General features: G+C 40.9%; 1 protein-coding gene across 1 annotated transcript in view; it reads right to left on the bottom strand.

The window, feature by feature from the left end:
* Window positions 1-15,044, bottom strand: part of LOC111673504 (glutamate receptor ionotropic, NMDA 2C-like) — a 52,059-nt gene extending 37,015 nt beyond the window's left edge. The window contains exons 1-4 of the mRNA XM_023431267.2: window positions 14,332-15,044; window positions 13,711-13,851; window positions 4,979-5,351; window positions 4,152-4,250 (exon numbers count right to left, since the gene is read on the bottom strand). Coding sequence (XP_023287035.1) covers window positions 4,152-4,250; window positions 4,979-5,335 — 456 coding nt within the window. The 5' untranslated portion in view covers window positions 5,336-5,351; window positions 13,711-13,851; window positions 14,332-15,044. The remainder of the gene's footprint in view (window positions 1-4,151; window positions 4,251-4,978; window positions 5,352-13,710; window positions 13,852-14,331) is intronic.
* Between the last annotated feature and the right edge of the window lie 11,615 nt (window positions 15,045-26,659).

Raw genomic sequence — 26,659 nt, 5'->3', positions numbered from 1 at the left:
GGCCTTTACACTGTGAGTTCAATTTGCTTCCATCTGGGTGGAAGTTTTACCTCCATAAACTGGTTTATGAGCTCTTTAATCCCATCAGCCACTCTGCTTTTTAAACAAGACAGACCGTCCTTCCAGGTAATAAAGTCAAGACTGCTGCTCATTTCTTTCTTTTTTAACCATGACTACAATCATTCCCAAATCTTAACCAGGCATTCATTATTGCCACAATGACACCAAATTCCCCTAACCTTAACAAAGTAGTCATTTCAACGCAAACCACAACTTTCACCATAACTATAACATAGCACCTACTTTAACCTTTAACTATGATCTTTCCCTGTCCATGAAATGTCTGTGTCTACTACATAACCAAACCTTAACCACAGCGTTGTCATGGTTTAAAACAGATATTTTTCAACAGTCATTTGTAACTGTTTTGGAAGGAACTGGTTAAGGATATTTTTCTCAGTGCCAACAAATCCCATGAAAAGTCCAAAACCAACAATGTGTTGCACTTCCAGAGCTCGTTAGTTCCCATTCAAGACGTAAGTCTTTAAAAACAGGTCACAAATATATAATGTCACTGTTAAAGACAACTAAATAATTTCCTAAATCAACCGGGCACTGCATGTTTTAGCAAACATTACTAAAATGGAAGGAAATAATGCATTTGTTAAGGAGTATTTCAGCTGCAGATTAGCAGGTTGGTGCATATGGATCTCAGACTAAACTACAGTGCCCATGTTCATGGGAGTGATATGTCCTCCAGTGCAACGGTGTGATACAGTGATGTGTTTTTAATAGTTTTGCACAACAATAGAGAATTGTACATACATCATGCTTTGGATACACGGATAATACTAGTTAGAACTTTACTCTTTACACCATATTTGTACTGTAAGTTTGTAGATACACCTGTTCACATATTTTAGTGCACTTTGACACAGATTTTTGTGAATGTGCTTCCACCTTTATAACGACAGTTTGGAGAAGTTGTTTTTCCAGTGTCAACAAGTGAAAAAGGTTTTCCAGTTTGGTGTGCACAGAGCCCTGACCTCAACCCCACCCAATACCTTCAGGTTGAACTGGAACATCGACTTATCACCCAACTTCTTGTGGCTGAATGGGAGAAAAGTCCCTCCAGCTTGGTTATAAAATCTATGGAGGTCGATATAGCAACAATCTGATGACTATGGTTGTTTTACAATAACATATGCAAGTAATGTTTGGATATCCACATGTTAGTGTTAGGGTGTCTATATATTTTTTGCCATGTTGTGTTTCTGAACGCATAAAACTTACCACATTTGGAGATAAGTGGTTTTCACAGGACAGACACTGCTGCCAATTATTATCATAATCATTTCTATCACACTCATTTATCACACATCGGAAATATTGTGCCAAATAAATTAAACTTTTGTTACTGTCGTTAAAGTTTGTAGTTGCTCCCCTCCGCCCCCTCACCCCATCCCCAACCTCATTGGTAGCATCCTCCCTCCTCCCCTTCTCCTCCTTGTGTTGTCTCCGGCTCTACTACTCCCATGACTCGACATCTGGATGCAGCACCCTCTAATGATCACCCAGCACACTGCAATGACTCTCTCTCTCACACACGCACGCACGCACGCACGCACACACGCACACACGCACGCACGCACGCACGCACACACACACACACACACACACACACACGCGCACACACACATACACACACACACACACACAACCTCTGATTTCCAACTCCGCAGAGAGATACATTGCAATATTTTTTCTCTTTCCCTCACAGGCCCTATTGAACAGTCTTTATACCTTCTCTCAACCGTTCCTCACGCTGTCTCATTTCCTCCTCTTCGCCTTTGCTTGATGTATGTGTCGTCTAACAAAAAGACACACTTCCTCTCCTCCCTTCAATCTTTTCATCTTTGTCTCATTCCCTCCTTCCTTGTTGTTTGCCATAGAGAGATCACTGAAACAGGAACCATAAATAGGCGGCCTGGGCGGCTGCTGCTTCTTTTTAAACCCACCATCAAAGATATTCATCATCATCAGGCTATTGATAATCAAGCACTATTGAGCTCTTTTATCCCTTAAGAGAATCATGCTCTCTCACATATGTCTTTCTCCGTCCAATCCACCTGTCCCATTGTGTGGGACACCACTGACAAGCTTTTTTTTTCCCCCTCCTTGCTGACAACAAAGGAGTGTATAAGAGAGGAAAAGTGGAGTGGAGGGGGTGTGAGGAGGAGGGCTGAATGAGGCCTTCAACAGGCACACCTCAGAAGAGAGAGCTTTACTCTTTGTGCCATATAGAGAACTGTCATTCAACACTTTGGGCTTGTCAGAGAAAGGTTGCTCGGTACAATACATAACGTCCCATCGGTGCGTTTGTCTTTTGCTGCTGTGAAGCAGAGAGGTTAAATAATCCAGACTGAGCCAGCCGTGACCGGCTTTGCAAATTACAAAGTATAGAGATCGTTGATAACTGACAAACTTTGCCCCAAATATGTTGCAGGCTCATAGATACTTTGCACTGCCTGAGACGAGTACCAAAAGTTCATCTGGGGTAAACATGAACTCCTTCTTGCCAAGTTAAGGTGAAGCAGCAGCGATAGGGGGAAGAGGGAGGTTACACAAGGAAGGCAGCAAAACAGAAAAATGAAAGGGAAAGATGAGTGAATGGTTTGGATTTGGAGGGTGAATGATAAGGGCTGTGGGGGGCTTCAGCCTCCTGAAGGGTCTAATTAACAGTTTAATATGGTCCTGGAGCTCCAAGAGAGCAGAGAGGAGCACAGCCCTGTTGCTTAATGGATTCAGCCAGTGCACAACAGAGCCAAAAAAAACTGGATTTAAATGTGTCAAGGAGTAAAGGTGATGGAGGGAAAAAATTAAAACTGGAGGGTTTGAAGAGCTAAAAGGAAATATGGAAAAGGAAGGAGGAATGAGAGAAAGTGAGAAGCAAAGGAAAAGAAAGAAGCAGCGAAACAAGAATGACTATTTCACTTGTGAAAGACGGAAGGGAGACTTGTCTGTGAGACAGTAAAACACTGCCTTCAGGCAGCTGTCAGCCAAGCTTCATCGAAGCATCTTTCTCCTCTCTCTCTGCCTCTTATTCACTCACTCCCGCTCTGCCATCAAAATACAGCAAATCAATCACCCTCCTGCAGCTACAACTCCTTCTGTTTAATATCTATGACGTGACATCTGCAGATACCTTTTGATTAACAGGAAACTGATAAACACAACATGCTATGATTTACAAAATGTCCCCTGGGGGGGTTGAAATCCACCACTCACAGCCACATTGATACACTTTTGTCAGCTCAGTTTAAATGCTGGATAGGTCTAGGAATCCACCCATTTAGCTTTGTGAGGGTGAGGGTGTTCATTTGCATGTGTGTTTCTATGTGTGAGAGTTGCTTCTATAAATACAAGGTGTTGATGATAGCAGTTAAGCAGTTAAAGGAAGGAAGGGAAGACAAGCGGAGAAACATGGAGAGTGAGAGCAAGAGGGGATGGAGCCATTTTGCTTCTCAAAAGTAGAGAAAAAAAAGTAGATTAAGGATCCGTCTGGTGTCATTAATCTCTTCTTTACAATCTAACTACACAGCTCACTGCTCCCCGTCTGCATTCAACAATGAGATACATGCTAAATCATAGCAGGAGAAACCTGCTGCTCTTCAAATGCACAGGGATGATTGATTGAGGCACGGATCGCCCGTAGCATTTGTCTCCCCTCACAAACTTTCCCTTCCCACAACTCAGACTTTTCCCAGCCAGGGATTAGAGGATGGTCGATGGCTGCAGTCGTTGCTGATAATTCACCCATCTGTATTGCTCATATCCAAATATTTGCATGCAGGGAGTTGCTTGCCAAAGTAGGTTTCACCGCTCTGACCTACTTAAGTTGTTTTAAGCTGAATGACGCCGGTGTGAAAGAGTTCTGACTAAGACAGGAGGCTGTGAGGAGCGAGTGCTGCCGCTGACAGGGTTTACATTACAGCCTGTTGTTCATTTTATTCCTCAATTTTTTTTTTTTCCTGGCGTCTTTGTGTCATCACTGTGGGGTAGCAAGAAGACAGCCCACTCTACACCCATTTCAGACTGTAAGTAGATGACGGGCCAGTGCTTAAATGGCTGGTTCTTTATTTTGACATTACCTTGTATGGGATGACGACTGCAGAGCCACCACTGATGCCCACGATTGGCAGCGCTGTCTGAGTGGAGAGGAAGTCCAGGATCTGTGCCACTTCTGCCACCTGAAGACCAAACAGACACATTTAGTTTTTGCATAAAGAATGATAAACGGTGATAAACCACCATAATTTCTAATATATGCATACGTATGTATGTATGTATGTATGTATGTATGTATGTATGTATGTATATATATATATATATATATATATATATACACATACGTATGCATACATACATACATACATACGTATATATACATACAGTATATATCATATAATGCAATGTCAACAATGCAATGTTGTTTTCCACCACTGGACACAGCTCTCAGTAAGTAAAGGAATTTAGTTTGATGCTGATTTCTTCTAAACTGGTAAGTAAACAGCTGTTAATGCTTACATTAGCTATGTAGCAATAGCAAAACTTACTTAGAGCTCCTTTAAATAAAAGAGTAACAGTGTTTCAGCACTCCTTCCCCTCGTATGAAGGGGCTATTTACATTTTGTTTTTATGATCTAATATCGCTTCTTCTTCATTTATGATCAGGAACCATATCAACCAACACCATAATTTAATTTGAGCAAAGGTAGTACATGCTTGGCATCTCAATTAGTTCTTCTTTTTTGCGGCTCTGCTTTGTGATTTAAGCTGACAGGACAGGTGCTTTTTTACATAAAAATGTTTCCTTGTGCAGCTTTAGGAACCGCGGATGTGGGTGACTGAGCACCGTGACTCTGAAGAGGATGTTTTTTATCAAAAAAGCCCAAAAATGCACAAATAATTTTTTTACCTGAACACCGGCACCCGAGCCTACATCATCCTCAAACACCACGCCATGCAGCCTCTCCGTTGCCATGGTGTCGCAGAGACGTGTCAGCAGGTCACGGGGGTTGGTGTCGTTGACCAGCACGGTCACTGGGCTGACCACCACGGGCAGGTCCACAAAGTTTTCCCCACTGAGACGACCTCTGACCTCATTCTGGTAGCTGGAGCCGCTGAACACCACCGCCACGTTGATGGACGGGTTGAGAAGGAGTGGCCGGGCTTGCAGGGGCAGCGGGGAGGAGAGGAGGAGGAGCAGGAAGAGGAGGAGGAGGAAGAGTGGAGGCCAAGGTGAGGGAGGAGGTTGTCCCCTGGGAATGGCCATCTTGCCAGCCTACTGCCTGGAAAGGGGAGGTAGGAAGGGGGTGAGAGAGGGAAGGGGAATGAAAAGAAAGAGAGCAACAGTCATTCATACAAGCTGCTTTACTTTTATGATGTTTTTGACATAATGCCTCATAATCCATCAGAACATATCCATCCCTTATTTCTCTCTCCTGGTCCGTCTCTCTCTCTGACCCTTTTGTACGACAGTATTAGCCCTGCATTTAGACTCTTGTGTCATGAGGAAAACTGTGTGTGTGTGTGTGTGTGTGTGTGTGCAAGAATGCGTGCATGTAATCCTCCATAATCCAACCCCCAGTGTCATGACTGTAATCACCTCTCCATCTCTACACACTACACTCTGATTCAGCACACACACACACACACACACACACACACACACACACACACACACACACACACACACACACACACTGCAAGCAGGATGCGAAAACTGTCAAACAGACCCCTCGACCCTCACCACTTGTATTACATCACATTACATTACTTCACCCGGCCTCTCTCCACGTGGTGTGACGTCATGTGCTCATGAGAAGTAACAGCTACAACACTAACTGCTGCTGAAATCTGTGCATGTACGTAACATCCTCATAAGCCAACATATGGCGGGTGCAAATGTCAAACTCCAGTTTTGGTGACTTTGTATGTAATGTGATTAAATGCTCACATCTCATCAAAGCCCAAGTGACAACTATTCTTAATTGCTGAAAACTAAAATTCAGTATTTACTTGATAGAATTTCAGCATTCATCATCGCTAGTCAATACCTTCCAAAATGGTTACAGATCACTTTCTAAATGGTTCAAAATAAAATAAATCAATTTAATGATCTCTTCGGTTACGGTTTGGATTAAAATTACTACTTCGTTAAGGTTAGGGACCTTCGTCACCATGGTTGCAATAATAACCACTTGTTTAAGGTCAGGGAATGATTGCAGTTATTGACTGTTAACATTATGTACATAACAAGAGAGATTGTGAAATTCAAACCTTGACTATGTCCCATAAATGTTTAAATGTCTAAGTAACACAAATTGAAGAAGGCAGTTCGAAAAAAAAAAGGAAAAGACACATGTATTGAAATTGAAAACTGCTGGAGCTTAGTGTTGTCATTCCCTCCACTATAAGGCATCTCTCAATAATCAACGCCTAATTCCTGGTGTGCATTCACCATATAACTCACAGCAATCATACCTTCAACATTTGCATCTGCTGTAGCCACATCAATCAAACGTTTGAAGATGTTTTCTTATTGAATCAATACCTTTGAACCTTTGATAAAGGCAGGTGAGCTTTCTTATAGAAAACACAGCCTTCCACACACATATTTAATTGCAGGTTTTATATAGAGTCGGTCTCATCAGTGGCCATCAGAGACGCGCTGATAATTAACAGCACCTCCCATCTTTGATTCAAAGCTCCTTTCAAAGCAACACTGGGTTTAATGTCTCCCACCCCCCCTCACTCCACCCCCCCTCACTGTTCATGCTCCTGGGATATCAATCATTCATCTCAATAAGGTTTTAAGCACCAGGGCTTTAGGGGCCCATAGCAATAAATATACAGTTTGAACCTTTGAAAGACAATCCAACCCTGTTATTATATACAGCCCTCAGTCAATATAGGGTCAAAGCTGGAATGATGGTAGGAGCCGCCTTTTTTAAGGATTATTTCAAAGATCTGTGTGTTTTGTTTATGATATATGGATGTTTTTTGGCGCCACAATTCAAAAAAAATTTAAAGACATTTTCTTTAAGATATTTGGTTCTGCAAAGGGTCAATGATGTTGCACATTTAGGAAAACCGAATGATCTATTATAAATGTACTGAGCATTGTCGTCTACATAAAGAGACATTTTGAACGTTTTGGCTTTTTTAGCTCTATGATCAAGTCCATATAGAAAGGAGTTCATTGAAGGGGAAAACATAAAACTACAGTTCAAAGTCTGAAGTAGGATTTATACAGATCCCCCTGAGAGCTTATGCAGATTTTACAAACGGCAGCAGGGTGTTACACTTTCTTTTTTTCTCTTGTAAATCCAGGGTTTGCTTGTTTTGACTCACTGAGATCACTTTATTTGTCTCCAGTGAATCATTATATCTTGATGTGAGCACAAAGCAGCTGTTAACCAACCATCCACTTGTGCTAAAAACAAACTCTACGCAGCGAAACTCTAAAAAGAAATGAAATAAATGACAGAGACCTAAAACTAAAGCAGAAAAAAATGATTATATTTCAAACCCTCAACCCACTTTTTTATTTATCAACCATAGCCTTGCATATAGCTAAATTTACAACCTGGTATTCACAGTTAGATTAATATTGTAGACGGAGGGACGACTTGATATCATGAAGGTTGAGAGATGTCCTTGCTTGACATAATTAAAGTCTGTGGACTATGTTCATATTCTGAGGTATATTTACACCCAAGCTGTACATACATAGAGAAATTACACTGAATGTCTGAGTATTTAAAAGGTAATATTATGTGGAGATTCCTGGATACTGATGTTGCATCTGGGTTTCTTACAATTTTCTAGTATGTGTAAGTATGTGTAAAATTACACTCTTCACAGATTTTTACCCTGAATCCTTCATGAACTATAAGTCACAACATGCTAGCCACTCATGAAAAAAGAACAAGGAAACTTTAATACCACATGTTATTGATGTAAAATATGATGTTTAAATTGATAAGAGAACATTTTTTTAATGCAGGGGTGTGACTTTAGAGTTTTTTGCTTTATAGAGGATACTTCAGACATACCGTCAAAACAAAGTTGATGTTAAAAGGACATGTTCAAGCAATGATCTCAAATTAGACACATGTAACACCTTACTCCTAAAATTTAAACATACAGTAACATCAACTGACTGTTGTAAGATGTATCGAGCAATAGGAGTATTTTTATTTCTGTGATGTTTTAATTGTTTAAACTGTAACAGGAAGAGTGTCAAACTCTCTGCCATTCATTCATCTAACAGATGCTACTTTCAATTTTGCAGCTAGCCTGGTTGCCAGATGATCAGGTCATCTGGTCAGGTCTTTCACTCTCCATCAAAGTAGTATACTTTTTACAGAAAACACACAGATCTGGCAACTCTCCATAGACCTGACTTGGAACCATGAGGAGTTAAAAGATCGTTAGAGATCATTTAAGTACTGGTAATAACTCAAAAGCAGTGGCATCTGTACCTACATCAATAGAAAAGTAGAATATATACAGAGAGAGAGAGAGAGAGAGAGAGAGAGAGAGAGAGAGAGAGAGAGAGAGAGAGAGAGAGAGAGAGAACAGATAAATGCTGACTTGGTGAATCACATGACTGGAGAGCAGGTCAAGTGTTCATTTAACAGTGTAATCTCTGGAAAAAGGCACGATAATGAGACCTCAGATTAGCAGATTGTGTGTGTGTGTGTGTGTGTGTGTGTGTGTGTGTGTGTGTGTGTGTGTGTGTGGTGGGGGGGGGTGGTAGTTAAGAAGTTGAAGGAGTGAGCGTGTCTGCTCCAGATTAGCAGCAATGTAAAATGGTGTGATTAAGCCATGGAAAAGGTTGTGAACACGAGGGACGAACCACAATGTGTTGTATCTGAATTTCAATCACACACAAACACAGCACACAACAACAATCAAATGACTATCCTCTTATCTCTTTTTTTTACTGAATCTAAAAAAACTAAACAAATTTAAAAATGCAAATGTCTCAGACAGCCAGCCAGAGATAAATAGGAAAACATCAGACGGCAGATTATGAAAAATTGCATAATCACACGATAAATCCTGTTATGTTTGTGCACTAAATTACCAAAATTGTATTCACATGTGCAGATTGAGAGAGTGAGCGTGGTGGTGCATGCACAGGTTTTCTATTATTATGGAGATTTCCAGATGGGGTGCAGCTCTGCCATGTGGGATAAACTCTCTCACTGGGACTCAGGTAGGGCTGTACCTGCGTCAGCGTTGACACGCACGCACGCACGCACGCACGCACGCACGCACGCACGCACGCATCCAAACTTATCCTGTGCTATTAGCGAAAACTAAAAAAATGTATGAAAGTTTCGGAAGACAAGCGAGAACATGGGAGAAACAGGATTACTATGTGAGGCACAACAAAAAAAAAAAGGGAATACAGATTTCCTATTGACTACCCAAGGGTAGTCCTATACAAATTCATAATCTTTGTTTAGCATTTCTTAGGCAATACTGAATATTTTCATCCTCTTAGCCTCTGACAACTGATCAAATAAAACATCCTAAAAAACCTACAACAGGCTTTGATTGAGGTAAAAAATAAATCAGATGCACTGTTGAAAGTCGACATTGAAAGGCTTATAAACCCATACTCTTGTCTTTCTATTAACCAGCTTAATGTGTTACACTTTCAGTTGTCTGAAATGAGAAACCATAATAAAATATGTTTTATTTATACATACATTAGCAATTTCTTTGAAAAAAATTGTGAAAAAAATACCAACAATGATCCATAAATGACTTCTCATATTCACATTTTTCATGTCTATTATATATGCCCAGATAAACAAGATCATTAGGGATGTTGTGAGGACACCTGTTGGACCAAATGTTGGACCACATGTTCAGCTGATTCTTGTCCTGTTAAAATAGCATATACTGTACCCCCTGGGACATACAGTCATTTAACTACTTAGCAGGGATATGATAAGAGTCCCTCTACTGAGTCCCTGGGGGGTGGAGAGGAAATGAGCGGAGAGGATCTAGTTGATGGGATGAGCATCATCACGAGAGAATTATCAACACGCACAGCTTGAACCTTGATTTTTCACAGCACCTTTGAAAACTGATTTGATTGCATTAATTAGGGGGGCTTGAATTAGTGGGGTAGTATTAATGTAGTAGACGGTCTTCCTCTCGTCAACATACTGCAGGCAGAGTGCTCTGACAGCTGCGTGAAACATCAGGATTCTCTAGAGCCTCATTTATGCAGACTTGGAGCAGTCCAAGAAATCCCAGAGTGGAAATTTATTCTGCAGCAATGATTTCTTGGTAGTGGTATTCTAACTGATACTGGAAATTCTTTATCAATACTTCACTTCACTTCACTTCACCATGCTTGGCTCCGATGGCTGTAAGCTTGTGTACATTACATTACTAGGAATAAGCATACACATTATTGTAATGTAGTTTCCGACCACCAGTAGCAGTACTGAGCATGATGTGAGGATGAAACTATCTGCCATCTTACATGGTTTGTATCACCTGCACTCTATCGTCTCTTTGTTACTTAAAGCTGGTATGATGAACATTTTTATATAAACAGTGGATCAAATGACTCATCAAATGAAAGGACAAATGAAAAGAATCACTTGTAGTGACAAACCCACTTGAAATTCACCAACTGTGCTGTTCCCCTCAGCTCTTCAGAGCAATTAATCATCTTTGACCTCATTCTTTTACTTCACTCTCAGCACTCTAATCAGCATCGTTTCCAGCCATAACACCGATAAACCCACTTGACTCTACCTGCTCAGCACCAAACGGCAAAGTTAGCTTCTCACTGGTGATGCATTTAGCAGCTAAAGAGACAGATATTTTTCTCAGGAGCTGGTGGAGACCAAAACAAAGCTAAAAAGAGAGTGAATATTGAAGGTTATAATATGTCAGTGTTGACTGCTTGTTTCAGCTGCACCCTTTTGGCCCAAAAAAAAAAATCAAGGAAAGTGACTTTTTCTCTCCTGTCAGGTTGCTAAGGAGTTGATTTCCAGTCCTCTGAATTGCCAATTCAGGCTGATTATCAGGCTACACCTTCAGTGTATAACAAACTTTATGAGTAACAGATGTGTGAAATGAGCAGGTTCCCTCAGATGACACTCCAGGTATAGATCAGGGCTACTCTATTCTAGGCTTGTGGACACCACACACACATTTTATAAAATGTTAGGACTTCATGCCAGGTAAAAAAAAAAAGGTCCTGACTTTGATCATACTTTGGATTAATGAGACTCCAGTCAGTGAAGCACTTCCATCACCGTTTCCTGAAGTCATCCTTAAATCGGTTACATTAACAGTTATGTGTGTGACAGTAAACACACCACAGAGCCTGAACTACGAGCGGCCACTCTGTCAACGTCAAGCAGCTCAACTGCTCCACCCCTCCTGTCATCTTTTCATCCCTCCATCCCTCTGTCTCTCCTCCTTGTGGATGACATGTGGAAGACAAGCTGGTTTGTCAGCGTTGCACATGCAGCTCTCACAATCCCGTGCTCATGTATGCACATATGCATCAACCGAGCTAATAAACCATCCACATACAAATTAAGCTCACAATATGAATAAATGAGCGTGTCATGCTGAACCCCTGAGCTTATTATGAAACATATCACATAACGTCTGCCATGTAAATTTATCATAATTAGGGTTTTAACTGGTAACGTTGAAAATCCATCTCTCTGTGGGTTCCTGCTCTCACACATAAAGATTTGACAGCTTTATAGGAAATCATTGCAGTCCGGACATATCGGCCCCGATGAGTGATGCTGACGTGGTGGGGGAATTTCCAGATTGGCTTGGCCCCCTGCCACTCAAATGTAAAGCAATCAAAATATCAGTGACACCCAATCTGCTGCTACACCTAATATTAAACAGACAGTGGCACATTTATAGAAACATACATAAAATGATGCCAGTATGCATTCATTCACACACACTTTCCTGAATGTGTTTGTCATTGGTTTGCAACTTTTTTGGCTAGTGACACTTAAATATAAATCATACCTTTATAATAGCTATAGAGCAGACACAAGTTATAAACAGCTTTTTTCAGCAGATTAATGGGGAAAAGGTTTCCAATATTTCACAAAAAAAGCAAAAATTAAGACAAAAGTCAGTTGAAAAATGGATTTTGTGTATGAGAAATATGTTTTTTCTTTTAATTTCCCAACGTCCTATCATCTCAATGCAACTGACGAAAACACACGAAAACAGACAAAACACAAGCAAATTAAGAAAACATCTTCTACTGGAATTTGACAACACATTTGTCGCAAATACACACAACACAACCAAATAGGCAAACATGCTGCCACCATACTATAAAGTGGAGCACAGGAGCCCACTATCGAATAGTTCACAAAAGGGGTCAAAATTAGACATGTTTTTTTTTTTTTGCAAGCTACTTTTTTTTGTTGTCCCTCTAATCATCTAGTGACCCCTCAGGTTTGTCATGGGACCACTGGGAAGGCTGCGACCCTGAGGTTGGGAACCACTGGTCATGAACTGTGCATCTACAAGAAACTGTGGTACATTATGTTGCAACATGATCTATATAAACTGCAGAAGTTTAGAGTCTCAGAAAGAATTCTCAAAAGTAAATGTAGCCAGAAAATGTTTCTACTATTATGCTTTAATTATCTCAATACCCCTTAGAATTGTATTGGGACCCATTGGGGGACCATAAACCTCATATTGGGAACCACTGGTTTATGTGACTGTGAACTATGCAGCTTAAAGAAACTGTGGGGATGTTGCTACATAATATATATGTAAAATGCATCAGTTTGCAGCCGTAGAGGATTTTCAGAAGCTTGACGAAGTACAAAATATCAAGTACGTCTCAATCACTGCATACATATATGTTTTATACATTTGAAACCTGTTTTTTTACTTGCACTGTCCCATTGATTATGTTGTGTCCCATTGATTATGTTGTGACCCCTTGGCCCCGAACCCCAGGCTGGGAACCACATCGTCTATGTTCCTGTGCAGCTAAAGAAATTGTGTACACGTGGGTTGCAACATGATATATACGTAAACTGGAGCAGAAAGCTTGTGTCACTAATGGAGAAAAATGAGAGCTGCTACATACAGCTTATGGGACAAATCAATGAGCATTACTAGATAACTGATAAGACAGTAAAACACTGCAACTCTAACATCTTTAATCAGTAAGTAAATGAGTCATATTGAGTAAGCATGCATGCAGGTATGGAGGGATCGCACACACTCACACACGCACACACACATTTGCACACACTACAAACAAGCAGCTAACCACCAAAGCTCAGAGTGAAAAATGCTAATATGTAGTCTTACATTAGTTCCTGTTATAGTAACAACTGGCTCTCGAGGACACTCTTCACTTATCAAAACTGAAAGTATGACTGCACTTACACTCTGTGTCTACACTTGTATTCCCCCTGAGCATCTTATCCCCACCATCTATCTATTCTGTCTTTATCTATTGCTCCATATCTGTCTTTCCTACTTATATAAAATCTATGAATTCCTGACAGAGGATCAGATTAAGTGACAGAATGAGAGTGTGAGGGAGTGTGTGTACGTGTGTGTGTGTGTGTGTGTGTGTGTGTGTAACAGACTTACCTGCACTTTCTGCTGTCATCCAACTTGAACTCCTGCTGCTCCATCATTCCCCTGGCTTCTTCCCTCCAAAGGTCTTCCCCTCTATTACTGTTTCTTTCCTTTTTCACCTGGTTTTCACCTGCCTCTCTCCCCTCTCAGCACCTGTAGGAGTACGCATTTAGACCAAGTCTTTGTGTGAGAGAAGTGTGTGTGAGAGTTATCCGCGACTCTCTGTGTGTTTGTGTGTCTGTGTTTGGCAGCTTCGGATGTCTGCACACTCCCGCTGGAGGACTTCACAACGTGACAGCAAGCCTATGTGATCTCCAAAAATCTCTCTTTCTAACTCCTCACTTTCTTCACCCTTCTCTTTTTCTCTGTTATTTTTTTTTTTTGGGGGTGTGTGTGTGTTTGTCACAGGGGAAGCATTTACAAGTGGTCATGAAGGTGAAGACAGGACATCAAAATGGGAGAAGAAAGGGAAAGTGAGGGAAAAGGAGGGTGGCAGAAGACGAGAGGTGCGGGAGCTCCTAGACGAGCAGCCAGCCTATGTTGATGTGTGTGTGTGTGTGTGTGTGTGTGTGTGTGTGTGTGTGTGTGTGTGTGTGTGTGTGTGCGTGTGTGTGCATATGTGCATAAACCCACTGTGTTTAGCTCTCTGTCTGTATCCTTCAGGCTCCCCGCTGGTCGGATGAGGAGAGGAGCGAAAGAGGAGGGGAGGAGAGGAAGAATGATAAAATACCTCTTCAGCAGAGGAGCACAAACGCCGGCAACACTTCAGCAGCAGCAGTGACGCTTCCCCACCGTTTCCTCCTTTCTCCCCCTCTCCGCCTCCTCTGTCTCCTTTTCCCTCTCCCTGCTCGGGGGTAAAAGACACAACAGATCCATGGGAAGTTAGAAAATCTCACACACAGATAAGGAAGGGTCCTGTGCAAGCCTCTGCATCTTTAGAGCAAAAGTTTTTCCCCCTCCTTGGGTCCAGTTATCAGCCCCTGTGGTGATGGTACTCCGCAGCAAGGGATCCCCTCCAGTGATGATGCGCCTCCTCAGGTCCCGTGATCAAAAAGGATGAGGGGAGGATAAGATTTTGGTTCTGTGGCCCCCCCTCGCCCTCTTTCCCATATGGATGCAAGGTGATCCAGATGTTGGTTGATGGTGGGAGCGTCGGGAACACGGAGAGAACAGCGGGACAGATGGCAGGTCTGCGGGGTCGGGCCGGTTGTGCACTAGCAGGTCCTCATCCTGTTGCACTGATTTGTTTTGTTTTTTTTCCCACCAGAGTTTCTCTCTCTCCCTCAACGTTGCGCTGCCGCTCATCTGCCGGTGCTGTCACACCAGTAATCCTGCTTTCCATTTCCTTTTTAACTCCATCTTTTCTTTATCTCTCTCTATCTGCTCTCACTCCATCACAGGAGGGGCTGCATGTGAGTCCTGATAATAATGGTGTGAGGATTTAGCCTGCCTCCCTTCCTCTCCTCCCTCTCGCTCACTTCAGCGCAACCCCTCCTCCTCTCCCAGCCCACTTTTGCTCCCGTTTTCTCCGTATTATTCACCTTCATCCTGTCACATATCCTGCCTTCTTTTCCCTAAATCACCTCACCATACTGCTCTGCCGTCTCATTCCCAATCGCTGCCTTTTTTTCCTCTTTCCCTTTACTATCAACAGGTCCAAAATGAATCCCATTTATAGTATTGTTTTTCCACTCAGGTCCCCTCAGCCTCTGACTGTTGGTTATCAATGTGAATACATTTTTACAAAGCAAATAAGCCACTGACAGAAATCACACAAGCCACTAACCCATAAACGCTTCTTAGTACTAAAACAATGAGTCTAGTAAAGGGACCATACACCAATTTTAAATGACGTTCAGCTTTCTCATCATGGGTATTACTACACTGTGAAAACAGTATTATGTCTTCTTTGGCTCTGGAGGACGTTTTAAAAGTCTGAGAAAATAATCTTTTTGGCTTGAGGACCCCTTTTGTGTCGGTGTGGGTGTGTGTGTGTGTGTGTGTGTGTGTGTGTGTGTTGGGGGGGGGGGTGTTTACCAGGTAAGAGGAAGTGTTCATACAGAATGAAAGGTAAATCTTGCAGACTGTTTGTGTAATCTGTTTCTTCAGCCCAAGTAGTTAGCTGCTAGCTAGCAACGTACGAACTGACCTTGCGTGTGAGATTGTTTGGCAGCTCAGCCTCTTTGCTATTCTTCCCTCCAGTTTCTCCTCTTCTTCCTCGTGTCTCTGTATGTTTCTTAACCACATTTATAAACCCAGACATACTGAATGTGGTCATGTCTTCGGCAGTTAGCGCCGCCTAGCGAAGCACCCAGCACCAACGGCCACTTCTTGACGACATGCAGTCCAGTTGCATTATGGGAAATGCAGGATCTGTCACAAGTCCCCCAACTTTGAGAAAGTGCAGAACTAAATAGATTTAGCAACATTTAACACAACTAGTCAAAAGAATATTTAAGAATTTCAATATCCAAAAATACTGAAAGTTCCAGCAACTGAAATGTCTCTCAAATTTGAGAATTTTTTGCTTTTCTTTGTTTAATGTTTGTTGTTAATTTTCAACTAACTGATGAATTCCACCACATGTAAATTGTGGCCAACAATGTGTGTTTTAACAGTCTGATTGCATGATTCTGATTTTATTGCAAATTATAGCTGGACATCTGTCATCAGCCTTATTAATTACCAGGATGTTCATCAGTTTTTAGTGTTTCCTGAGAACTGTGTGCATTTGCCCATTTTTTCATTTGTTTTTTTTAAGTACATTTTGTTTTAATAACTTGCTTTGAGCCGAGCCCTATGCATTTCATTATTTTCTGACATTTCATCGATAATAATCAATAAAGAAAATAATCTGTGGTTGTAGCCGTAAAATCAACAAGCCTACAATCACCACATTTACCGTCAGGTATCGATAGTGTAAACACACTAGCCGGTAAAACCAAAAGAGACAAAACAAATATGACAATGAACTTGGAAGTGCTGCATCCATACAAATGTGTCTGTTAGTGTTGTATGTTGCCGGTCTCATTCATGGATGTTCATTCATAAGGCAATCATCTGTCTGTGAGGAACCTGAAAAGCAGGGGAGAAAAGGAGGAAAATAAATCAATCCATCATAATCATCAGTCCTTTTCATTTTGCAGAAAGAAAACACATCGTTTTTAGGTAACGTTGACTGGAATCATGTTGACGTGCATAAGTGTGTGTCGGTGTGCTGAGAGGAGAAAAGTAGTGAGAAATGCTGAGTGTGAGAGAGAAAGAGAGAGAGAGAGAGGTGTCTGATTGCCTCTCACTTTTTTCCTCTTTTCATGGGTTACTTGTGACAGTAATTTCACAGAGGAGAGACAAACAGCTTCTGTTTGCTCTCCTCCCCTCTTTCACTCATTTTGTTGGACAGGCGTTTCATAGTTTTAAAGACTGCTGTCGTTTGCAGGTTACCATCAGTCCTAATAAAAGCAGTTTTCTTCTTTTTTTTTCCTCTCCAGGCAGCTTGGTCAGGTGACAGGCCTTTTAACACAGCACTATAAATACAGATGAGTGTTAAAATAGAGTGTTTGAGATGTGAGACATGTGACTGGGGTGTCTATATCTGTATGGGTTGTGTGTAGTAGGTACAGTGATACCTGTGATGAATGGAAACAGATAATAGCAGACAGATGTTTCAAAAGGATAGACTCTCTCTCTCGCTCTCTCTCTCTCTCTCCCTCTCTCTCTCTCTCTCTCTCTCTCTCTCGCTCAGCAGCTGGACAGGGTGTAAAGCAGCCAGTGAAGAACATATGTTCCCCGGTCAGCAGCTCGATCAGATCCACAGATTAACTCAGATTGATTCAGCAAGTAACAAAATTATGTTTACTGGGGAAAGCTTGCTGGCTGACAGGCAAATAATTAATTCTACAATTTTGTGTGTTGTCGAGAAGGATTTATGTTAGGCTATATGTGTCTTGTGAGATGTGGATTTGTTGAGAACCAATGCTGCGTGCTGATAGAGTATTTGTTCTCTGAAGCCGTCAACAAATCCAGCCCCTCCCAGGAACATCTGCGGCACTACACATATCATAGACATCGTATAGTATCTGCCGTGTGTAGTAATAAAACAATTGAACTATTGATTAATCGACTAAGGTGATTCAGCTACAGTTTTTTAGTAATCAAGCAAAAATGGAAAAACATTTTAAGGCCAAATATGAGGATTTGCTGTATTTCTTTGTTTTGTATCATTATAAATAGAATATATTTGGGTTTTGGACTGTTGGTTTGACAAAAGAGACAGTTTGAAGATGTCACCTTAGGATCATGGACATTGTGATTGGCATTTTTCACTAGCTTATGACTGTCCTCCCAAGACAAATAAGAGCATTATTTGGTCACATGGGACTTTGACTTTGACGTAACCAAACTTTAACCATAGCTGATATCTGATCTGTTTGGACGGCACTGACATATCAGGTCCTTCTGCTGATAGGGACGTCAGATCAGAAAACACTTAAATGTGTTGCCTGTAGGGCAACTACAATATACAATGTTGTAGGTTAAACAACAGGTTAATCAGAGGAATCAACAACAGATTATTACATAATTAAAATAATCTTTAGTTGCAGATCTGTTCATGTGTAAAAGACCTGGCAAAGGATTCAGCACCATGGACAGCGCTTCACAATGTAGACACCCAAAACACCTCAGGCAAGACGATGTTCCTCGAGGTCTTGACATGTCTGGTGAATCGTCCTCCTATCTGACAATTCTGTTATTGTGCCGGAGGTCAGGCTATTTTTAGGGTTAGTTGTGCAACTTGTTTTTGAATGGTGCTGTATAAAATAGCAGAATGGACATTTAGTTAATAGAGCCAAGCCTGTAAGCCAGTTCAGGCAGTCAACTCAAGCTGTGTGACTACATTCACAGGACATACTCCACTCTCTGCAACACGTATTCATTGCGCTCTTTCCCACTTGGGGGGATCAACAACAAGTCCTTCAAACAAAGCAACAAAATATTCTGTTTGTTGTTCCCTTCCAAAAGAATATGTGTCCCAATTCAGGGGCCTTCGGAGGCTGCATTTGAAGACCAATTGCATTACAGCAGCGTGACTAAGCTGTCTCATTTTCAAGGTTCCTTCAAATGCGGTCTTTTCCTGGCTTATGAAAACTCCAACAGGTGGATACTTCATGGCCCAACCAATCCCAACATTCATTGCACGCCAGTAATGAAAATAATATGGCAGCAAACAACGTGGACAGTGAGCCTAAAGTATTGGGTTCCAGCTCAGCTGAACAACTAACTAAATTTCTGGCTCCATCTTGAGGTTTAACTTTTCGGTCAATCGGTACAACCTCAACCCAAGCTGTCAAGGTTGCTGCGCAACAGGAGCTGTGCTTTGTGAAACAATGGTTAAAGGCGGGCACAAAAGAAATCCTCCAATCACCAGACCGTATCATTTCGGGTCGGCCTTTGTGGTCTATGATGACTGCGTCCTCTAAAGGACGCAGCCCCTGAATTGTGACACAACTTATGAGCAACTTAAATTCTGTTCTGGTGCTTTTTTGATTCTGACCACACCTATCAGTGATGCTGGGTGTGGTCAGAGTTAAAACAGGCTTGAAACCTTGAACCAGAGGCAACCACCCACCGAGACCAAGTGTCACAGTTCTCACAGCCACTAGACATCTTTTTCAGATAACCGTAAACATACTGTAGGTGATTTTAAGAACTTGAGCAAAAAGCTCCCTCTCTCTGTGTAGGCTCGTAGTCTTCAGGGCTTCTCATATCAATTATCTTTTCTGGCTGAACAGTGAGTAAACAGACAGAAATAACCTTACAGATTTTTTCATAATAAAATCTATAACCCCAGTAGTGGAAAGTGTTTTACAATGATAAGTGAGTAATGACACAACATCACTCATATAAAGGACTGAAACAAAATACTAAAATAAAAACAGACAGTATGAAGTGTAGGAAGTTATGATTTAAGACAAAAACATAGGTAAACCTTTTCATTTTAGAGCTGTACTGAGGCTAAAAGAAGATTGAACAACCATCTAGACTTGACTTATAAAAGACAGCTCTGAACCCAGAGTCTTAACCATTGAGACTGCTTTGGATATTGTTACTGATTATGGTGTTAAAAGTGAGAAAACTAAAGCTCTGAGACAACCAACACATAATATCTGAGAAGCAATGGGGTGAAATAGGCTGCCACCATCACTGTGTTTCATTCAGATACAAAGGGGCATCATCTGCATAGCAATTAGAGCCAATTTCATGCTTATACATGATCATGCTTACAAATTATATGCCCTGAAGGAAGAATGCAAATGTAAAACAATGCATTCAAAAATCTAACCCTGGGGAACAGAGACGAATGAGGAGAGAGAGAGAGAGCCAGCGATGAGCCAGCGTTTCCAAAACTCAGACCCTCTATTACAGGAGCACTAGAAGTCACAGTCTGTGTGACCAGCCCATTTTTCCCAGACAGTTGATTAGGATTGTAAGGTCAGCTGTGTCAAAGGCAGAGCTACGGTCTAGTAGCATAAAAAAAATCCAATATTCAGCAGTATCAGCAGCAAGCAGGAGATCATTTGAAACCTTAATGAGAGCTGTTTTCAGTCGTGTGGAGAGCTGCCTGAGTCAGCTTTGATAAGTAGGTTATTTTTATTCATGAAAAGAAATGACATTCTCTAAAATTTTAGATATGGATAGCACTTTTGAAATTGGAATAAAATTGTTGCGAGTGATGCTTGTGTTTCTTGAACTACTACACATTAAAAGCAGAAGGGGAAGCAAGTTTTAAAGCTACATTCAGTCATTTTAAACCACCAGAGCAGCAAGTTTGTTGTAATATATCAGCTTGTTCTCATGGCTAATGTGTTATCAAACAATGGCCTACTTGCACAGCCAGCAGAAACATCTAAATACCTGTCCAACTGCAGATTAAATTTGATTGAAATTCAATGCTTACCCTTTGCTTTGGCTCTGGTTTGGTCTAGATACAGACTGTAGATGTTCGACTTTCTTCTCTAGGTACTAGTTTATCTAAGCTCTCTGCCTTTTCAGAGGCAGAGAGCTTAGATAAACTGAAGAGCTCCAGATTCTGATTTTGATTATCGGTGGGACCAGCCCTACTAACAATTCACATTACAGGAGGTTTAACCTCAAAATCAAATGGAATGGTAAATGGACTGTTTTTACACGGTGCTTGTATTCAAAGTGCGTTGCAATTTGCCTTTTATTTACCCATTCACAAACACACTCATACAGCCACTCACCCGTGGCTCTGTTGCATAGGAGAATGAATCTAGTGAAGTATATATTTTAGTTTCAATAACGAGTCATCACAATCATGTTCACAATGGTTCTTTTTACAGTTTGGTGGTATGCAGGTAGGGTACAGTAGATTTATTTGAGTTTTTTTTTGTTCTGCAAACAACTTACTCTGATGAAAGCGGAAAGAGCAGACCAAAACAAGCTGAAAATGTTTAGCTACAAGATACTAAAAATCTCCATTGAGCAGAAGGGAACTGCAGAGCTAAGTAATAATTCTTTGTTGGTTTGTGACTATAAGCAACACCTTTTATATTACACACAGTCATTTGACCTGTTGTTGAAAATATAGACTGGTGCAGCTTTAAATCCTTTGTTTATTGTAGTCATGTGTCAAAACAAGATCATTGTAAGTAATTATTGTAATTGTATTGATAATGAATATTGTGTTGCAAATAAAACATTCCAACTTCCATTCGATTTGATTCAGTTTAAATTAAGATATGTGTAACACAAATAATTCAAACCTACAGTAAATGAATGGAAGAATCCCAGTATTCCAGTACACTATTATGTGGTTAATTGTAGATTTGTGTAATCACTGCATTATCAGACTTTTCTGATTCATCCAGACCTTAAATCCAGGTAGACACTGACGTTACTGGCTGTCAGGAATACAATCAGACATGGAATTGCGTGTGTACGTGTTTGTGTGTTGTGTGTGTAGCTGTGTACACTGGTGAGGACAGATGTTTAAACAGGCAATCATCACTCAATGAGTAAACAGCTCCGGAGATTGGACTAATGTGTGAGTGAGTGTGGAGGTGAATACTAAGAGGGAAGGACAGAGAGTGAGAATGAAAAGACAATGGGAGTAGACAAGAGGAGGGGAGAGTAAATAAACTCTATCAACTCATATTAGAAAGCAGGCATCAGGGCTGAATGCAGATTTGTGATTAGCCCACATTTGTGATATTTATATCACCCAATGCAAACACTTTGATCCCAGCCACATGTCAGAGACCGAAGAATCATCCTAAGGGACATTTTTGCTGAAGTGTGGGTTAAAATACCAAATCCTCAGGGCTTCACTGGCTGATCTCTTGGGTCACTGGCCCACACACCTTTTACCGGCACTCAGTCAGTCTGTCCACATCTTCATCTCCATCCCTCCTCCTCCTCCTCCTCCTCTGTCTTCTAAAGACACACTTTGAAAGCAAAAAATAGCTCAAGAACAGAAAGACATGAGAAGTGTCGGATCCATAAATAAATTGGTTCTTTGTGCACCTTGTTTGAGACTGGCTGACATTTTAAAGCCTGCCAGGTATTAATACCATTTCTCATGAGACAAAGATTGTATGCGTGGGCGTGAATAAATGTATGTGTGTGTGTGCGCGGGTGTGTGTGCACACGTGTGCATATGTGTAAAATGCATGTGCATGTCGGTGCATATTTTGGTGTGTGTGGTTGTGTGATGCAGAGAGAGACAGGGGCTGGCTGGTTTGTTATTCCTGTGAAACTTTACCCTAAGGCATAGCTGACAGAGATTTTATAGTTTTATTCTGCCTGAAATTCACCTGACATCCCGGCATGGTCATGACCAAATTGCTTTGTCTCAGTTTCTCTCTCGCTCTATGTGTCCATGTGAGACTGAAGAAAAAAACAGACACAACTGTTGTTTCGGCAAATGCCCAAAAACGACATGTTAATGTTGAAGTGGCGCAGCCCTCTAGAGGCCGTAGTAGTTATGTCTCTTGTCTGTTTGGAGCAAAGGAGGAAGTAGTGTGATGCTGAAATGTGAGGAGGCCAGGGTAGATGCAAGAAGAGATTTATATTTGCTTGCTGTTTTCCACCAATAGACAATGTTGGTTTCTTTTGAACATGATCACATTTGTTACTTAATCTTTACCTAGCGGCAAAAAACCTTGATTTTATCCCGAATCAATGTTTCCCTCACCTGAGCCAAGTCATTATTGTGCTGAAACCTGACCAAACTTTAATCACCGCAATGACACATCATAAAACCGTTTTATTTTTGAAACAGCCATGTTAATGTTGACATCTTAAAAAGCGGCATATTTTGCTGTTTAAACAGTTAATTACCCTTAATTTATTTCATTCTGATGGATACTACTAATCCTTAATATCTTTTCAAAGTGTAATCTTTGAAATCATATACTGTAACTATATAACGTAATAGTGCAATTAAAAGTTAGCCATTGCCAGTGTGAATGAACACTTACCTTACCAGACTCCTGAGGTGTTCAGTGACGCTGTAAAACCCCTCAGGGCTTCTGACTCAGTGTCCACATGGAACAGTGAGGTGCACTTCAGTAAAACCTCCATTGGCCATTTACCAAACCACTCAATATGGGATGGAATGATCAAAGTACAGAGGAAGGGACAAGGGATTAAAGGAGGTGTGTGCAGGTTAAAGGCGATGAGACACAGGAAGGAAAAGGAGAAAGTGTGGAGAAAAGGGCACATTTGCTCATCCTATCAACATATGCACAATGCCTACATAACCATGCTCCTCAGGTGCTCAGTGACATGGTGAAACCTCTCAGGGTTTCTAGCTCAGTAACTCAGGTTGCATCTATGAGGAATTGTTCAGTGCCCTTTAGAAAACCTCCAGTTGATAGACGCCTTTGTGTGTTCAGGGTATCATTATTTGGAACTCCGTACCCACAGAAGTCAAAGTGGAACAGGAATGGGAACATTTTTAAAGTTCAAATATCTTTGCAGAGGCATCAGTCATGGATGATCACATTCCTTTTTTCAGGTTTTTAATGTCATTTTTTTGGATTACTTTTAGTTTTTTGTTTTGTTTTGTGTGTTCCAAACGACCCATATGAGCATTTTCTGATCCTCTAAGTCTTTAGTTACTACTTCAAGTTTTCTAATTATCCACCATGACTACAGGGATTCACAGGTCTACCCTGTTCCGAGGAACCAAGGCCCAGCTTCTTCAGAACCAAAGAACCGTCTTCAAGGACATCAAGAGCCTCAATCAAGTCCAGCTGCCTATAGCACTCAGAAATACCATGACCTGGATGACTGAACTTATTAAACCTAATAATAAATAACATAAGGAATCAACTCAAGTTCTCACAGACGTTTTACCATTTAGTGAGCAATACTACTGTATGTGTGTGTGTGTGTGTGTGCGTGCGTGCGTCACAAGCATGTGTAAACAGTCTTCACAGGGTCGGCCATGCTGACAGGATTATGGCTGCATTGAATGAGCATCTCTGTGAATATCTCTCAGATAATAATCAAAGACCCCCCAGGTATAGAGGAGGAATTGAAGGAGGTCATTAGGGCGTGTGGGGGTTTAAACACTAACAGCAAAGAGAAGGCCATAAAAGTTGACCTAAATATAGTTGAAGTTTCAAGGTCATTTATCCATTTCCTCTTCCTCACTACTCGCTTTCACTCCTTGGTTGATATTACAGGGGGTTAGCGGTAATTATCTTCTCTTGTCAAACCTAGGAGACTCAGCGAGACACCAGGTCACCTGTGTTTCTGATTGAGGTCCTGGGAGCTCACACATGCACACACAATCCCACCCCATGCACACACACACACACACATGAATACAGAGGGAAGCAGCAGCAGGCGAATGTGCAGCGTTTCATTACGCTTCTGATTTGGTCATTCATCATGTCACAGCGAGGTCACACACAGCGGCCGACACATGTTTATGTCTGCAGAGACTACCTGTGTGCTTGTACTTGTGTGTGCAAGTTGTCAGTGTGTGTTTGTGTGTGTGTTTGTGTGTTCATATGCATGTGTTTGTGATGCATTGTTTTGTTTTCCTGCTTATGCTGGTCTGGTTTACCATTCAAGTCAGACAAAGAGGAAGTGGCCCCGCACTTAATGCACTCAAATGAAACGGTGAAGCATTTAAAGACTAGTTAGACATTCAAGAAACACAGTGTCCTACCCTTATCTGCTTTGTAGCCAGGTTAGCAAATAAGTTGTCTTCAACCTAAAGGGCCAGACGTTGCTCTGTCTGCTGCGTGTGTAAAAAGAGGAACGCAAAGCAAATTTTCACCTTGCGTTATTTGTGTTGACTGTTGAATTTCAAACCTTTTTTACATTTATCTTTTTAATGTCTAAGCATAAGTTTAAGAGATAGAATCTGATACTTTTAAGTTTAAGCTTCAATTTCCTGCTTAAAATTATGATTTATTTTCTATTGTGTACAAGCAGCCTTGTAATTTGAATCATAGGCACTTGGGAAATCAAAGAGCTGAAGGCAGATAATGGAAAAAAATGTACAAATGTCCTAAAACTAAAAAACAGAACATATATGGCTTCTGAGAAACTCATTCAGGTGTAACACCAAACACCAAGCTTCATTAAAAGATACTTACACACAAATATATTTTAATATATGCACAACTCGGATGAATGTTGAGTGCATTGCATAAATTCGGTCCGCCTTGGTAAGCTAATGTATGAATGGACTGTGTGTGGACGTCCCTGTGTGGGTATTGTGAGATAGCAATCGGCTGGTTCTGTTCAGAGACACCAAAAGCGCACAGACAGATCAAAGCTCTGCTCCAGCCTCAGTTCAGTAACCTCAGTGATAGTGTGTTTCTCCAGATCAGTCAGTGAGATGTGTGATGGCAGACATGGTGTTGACAACAAGCTCAAACACTCGCTTTTATGTACATAAAGTCTCAAGTAATATCTATATCATATTAGATTGTATTGAGGTCCTGTTCGAAATTAGATATCAGGGGAGCTGAGCCAGTTCACCAAAGCTGTTTCAAATAGCCTCTGTTTCATAATTTCCCCCATGGTGAAGGTAATAATGAGGAACAATGTATAAAAAAGGTTCTTACAAATGGTAAACGTAGGCAATTTCTTTAAATATTTAATGTTTAGGTGAACTAATGTACCTGGATCTATCAATCCCATCCACCAGCTTTTGTTACAATCAGTTTACACGAGCACCTTGATCCAGTTGCCTTTGCTATATCCCCACCTAGTGGCTGACCCCTGTCATCACCACTGGCTGAGGCTGAAGAATAATGCTGTCACACATCAAGGAAACTTTTTCAGTTACATAAGAAGTAATTTAAAGGGTCAGTCCACCCAAACTGCACAAGTTCGTCATTCATTAAGCAACGTCTGTTAGCAGTATAACAAAAAGTGTTAGCAGTGTTAAATGACAAATATAAAACAATTTTCTATAATACAAAATAAATTGTGTATGGTGGTCAACCAGCCTTAGTAAAACCCCAGAAAACAAAAATAGGTATCAAATCTGAGAAAACCAACAAACATATTGTTTTTGTTTGTTGTTGTTTCTTGGCAGTTGCATGTCAAAGTTGCAGACCATGAAACTGACTTTTAATCTCACTGTTTAAACTGATTTAAAATATTCAACAGAAACTTTTCTTTCAAAGATATATTAAGTGCGCTTGTTGCGCTACATGATCAGTAGATCTTCCACCAAAGAAATAGTCTTTATTACCAAACCCTTGATAATGTGTTCTGTGGATTATCCACTATTACAGGGATATTCTTTCTGGAGACGGACATGGTTTTTAAATGATTGAATAGAATTTGTTTTAATGCTTTAAGCTATGCTTTATAATTTGGAGGAACAGGCCCTTTAAGTTATCATGTAGGATGTAGGATGTAGGATCATCATGTATCATCAAGGTGAACCTTTTTGTTAAGACAGTCA

Source organism: Seriola lalandi, unplaced genomic scaffold, assembly GCF_002814215.2.
Source record: "Seriola lalandi dorsalis isolate HSWRI2012SDOR001 ecotype SW California unplaced genomic scaffold, Sedor1 jcf7180002054920, whole genome shotgun sequence".
NCBI lineage: Eukaryota > Metazoa > Chordata > Actinopteri > Carangiformes > Carangidae > Seriola > Seriola lalandi.
This window is presented reverse-complemented; position numbering and strand designations above follow the sequence as displayed.